This window comes from Ailuropoda melanoleuca, chromosome 6, assembly GCF_002007445.2.
Source record: "Ailuropoda melanoleuca isolate Jingjing chromosome 6, ASM200744v2, whole genome shotgun sequence".
NCBI lineage: Eukaryota > Metazoa > Chordata > Mammalia > Carnivora > Ursidae > Ailuropoda > Ailuropoda melanoleuca.
Genome location: NC_048223.1, coordinates 67,742,592 through 67,745,137, shown reverse-complemented (window position 1 = coordinate 67,745,137; position 2,546 = coordinate 67,742,592). Strand labels below are relative to the sequence as shown.

At 54.0% G+C, this 2,546-nt stretch overlaps 1 protein-coding gene across 1 annotated transcript in view; it reads left to right on the top strand.

The window, feature by feature from the left end:
• Window positions 1-2,063: 2,063 nt before the first annotated feature.
• The window catches only part of EGR2 (early growth response 2), a 6,936-nt gene continuing 6,453 nt past the window's right edge, over window positions 2,064-2,546 (top strand). Inside the window, exon 1 of the mRNA XM_019795101.2 lies at window positions 2,064-2,193. Coding sequence (XP_019650660.2) covers window positions 2,095-2,193 — 99 coding nt within the window. The 5' untranslated portion in view covers window positions 2,064-2,094. The remainder of the gene's footprint in view (window positions 2,194-2,546) is intronic.

The following is a 2,546-nucleotide window of genomic DNA, read 5'->3' as shown; positions in this document are numbered from 1 at the left end:
AGATTACCAGATGCCTAGTGAGATGCTGAATGCAAGCGACCATTTATCAGTTTTCTCGGCACACAGGAGCACCTTTAAGGAAGTCTTGCCTGGATGGCAGAGTTGGCAATCAGCCTGATTTTCACTGAGATGCACATGTCCTCTGCCGTTCAAGTTCGGATCCATAATCTCATGTGTGTCTGCAGTTAAGAGCAATTCTGACATCCCTTTGATTCCCACTCTGGTAGCTGGATTAGAATGGGAGTGAGTAAAAAGGATATTACAAAAGAAATGGCCTCTAATCATGTAAAAAATATTTCTTAATAAATCAAAATGCAAATGCTAGCACATTATTTGGGATATGCCTCATGGCTGACTGTGATTCTCAGTCCACATCACGGGAAAAAAGCTGGAAACCACTTACAGAGGGGACTCTGAGGGCTAGCCAGAAGCCTCAGGCTGCCAACCTTGCTACTCTCTCCCACCCAATCCCCCACTTGCAGGGGCAAGCCGACCAGAGGTTCCTCTCCTTCCTTGCCCTTTTATGTTTTGGGTATGGAATTCAGGACAAAGCACATCTGAATCTGGCATAATAATCCTGACGCATCCTGGAGTGACCCATTTACTTGGGCATTTTGACAACTCTATTTTAAAGAAAGACATTTATTTGCTCAGGTTTTTTTGGGGGGGGGTGGTTTAAGAATCAATTTATTTGTAACAGTTGGCTCTTTCAGTTTTTTTATCAGAATAAATTCAAGTGCCTAAAAGTAGAGGCCCCAGTATATCTCCATACTAACTGCCACATTCCCCCTTCCTTGCTTCTCTCCTCCCCAGCACAGTAGGGGCTCTGTAAACACCTGCGAGTTTTTCCCATCTCTACCTCCTTCTTTCCTCACATACTGTGTTTAACTTCTCCTATTACAGGGCCTATTAGTATGCTGGCTTTGGGCCAACCTGCTTACTCCATCCATAACATAGGTCTAGAGAGCCCAAGAATTCAAATTCTGCCTTCACCCCTGGGGAGAGGTGTGTGTCCCTAAGGGTCCTGCGGCCCTTGCCCTTTGAAAGCTCTGACCTCAGATTTCCTCTCCTCAGAAATGCCAAAAAAAAAAAAAAAAAAAAAAAAAGAGATGGAGTTGGCGAAGGTGACCTGTTTCTTCTCTAGTGGGCCGAAGCAGGCTCTCAGTCCTCAAAGAGCTGTTCCCTTTCTGGAGCTGGGTTTTCCGGAGAGAAGGATGTAGCGACCAGAGCACTGCACTTGGAGTCAGAAGATCCGGTTGCAAGTGTGAACAGCACCGCTTATCAGCTGCATGACTTTAGGCAAGTCACTTTAGCTTTCTTATTACTTACCACGGAGTGGCTGGCTTGAAATGAGTGTGCCTAGACTTCGTTCCATTAGCATTCTTTTCAAAAGAAGAAAAAGAAGAAGGTGGTTCCAGGAAGTATCTACTGACCCGTTTCCAGCAGAAGTTCAGGGAGGGCCTCTCAGGACTGGCCCCAGGCGCCCTCCCGGGAGCCCGCGGAGCCTCGCGGCAGCTAATGCTGGCCCCTACCCCAGTCCACCCCGGGCACACCGCGGGCTTGACACGCTGCAGCTCTTGAGGGAGGTGTGAGTTGTTAGAAAGCTCCGGATAATTCCAGAGGGTCAGTCACTCCCACTTACTCTAATGTGCTTGTCAGACGGGCCACGCAAGCCCGCCTCTCCTCGGTGGGGCCCCCTTCCCCGTCTCACCCTCAAACTCAGCCTCCTTCGGGAAGGGTAGCAGCCGAGGACCGCAAGTCTCCCCCATGCCAGGGCCGCCCCCAGCCTGCGTCCTGCCCTTTGCGCCCTTCTCAGCCGGCACTCGGGCGTCCAGGAGCTCCCCCTCCGGGCGGCGCGGGGTGGCCGCCGGCGGGGTTGGCAGCAGCGCCCGCCGCGGGGCGGCCCCGGCGACTCGCCCGCCCAAGTGCGTGGAGAGGGGCGAAGCTCTAGCAGTCGCCGCACCCGCGCCTGCTGCGTGCGTGTAGATGCCTCACCTCCGAGGCCGGCGGGGGCCGTAACCCGAGTCCCGCTGCCACGACCCACATTTGCATAATTTGGCTCCCCCCCCCCTTCTTTCGGACTCAAGGCTGGAGATGCGAGTCGGGCTCCCCTCCGAGGCGTCGTCTTGCCGGTGGTCAGCGCGGGGGCCGCGGGACCGGCCGGAGCGCAGGCGGAGCGGGCCGGCGCACGTGGTAAGAGCGCAGCTTTCTTTTCTTTTTCTTTTCTTCTTCTTCTTCTCTTTCTTTCTTTCTTTTTTTTACGAAATGAGACACTGCACGTTTACGCCGAGGGTGGGGTATCTACAAGGGCGCTAACGTCGCCTCGATTTTCTTCCTTTCCCTTTTATTTCTATCTCCAATTGGGAAAAGAGCGCGCAGTGCGAGCGGTAAACTTTCCCAATTTTTTTCTGGGCGTTTGAAGTCAGGAAGGTGGCGGGCCTCCCGAGAAGACGATTTCGCGGCGGGTAGGGGGAGACGCGACATTTGGGCGGAGGAGCAGAAGCCGCCGCCGGCCTCGCGGGGCCCTGACCGCCGCGCGCGGGGCC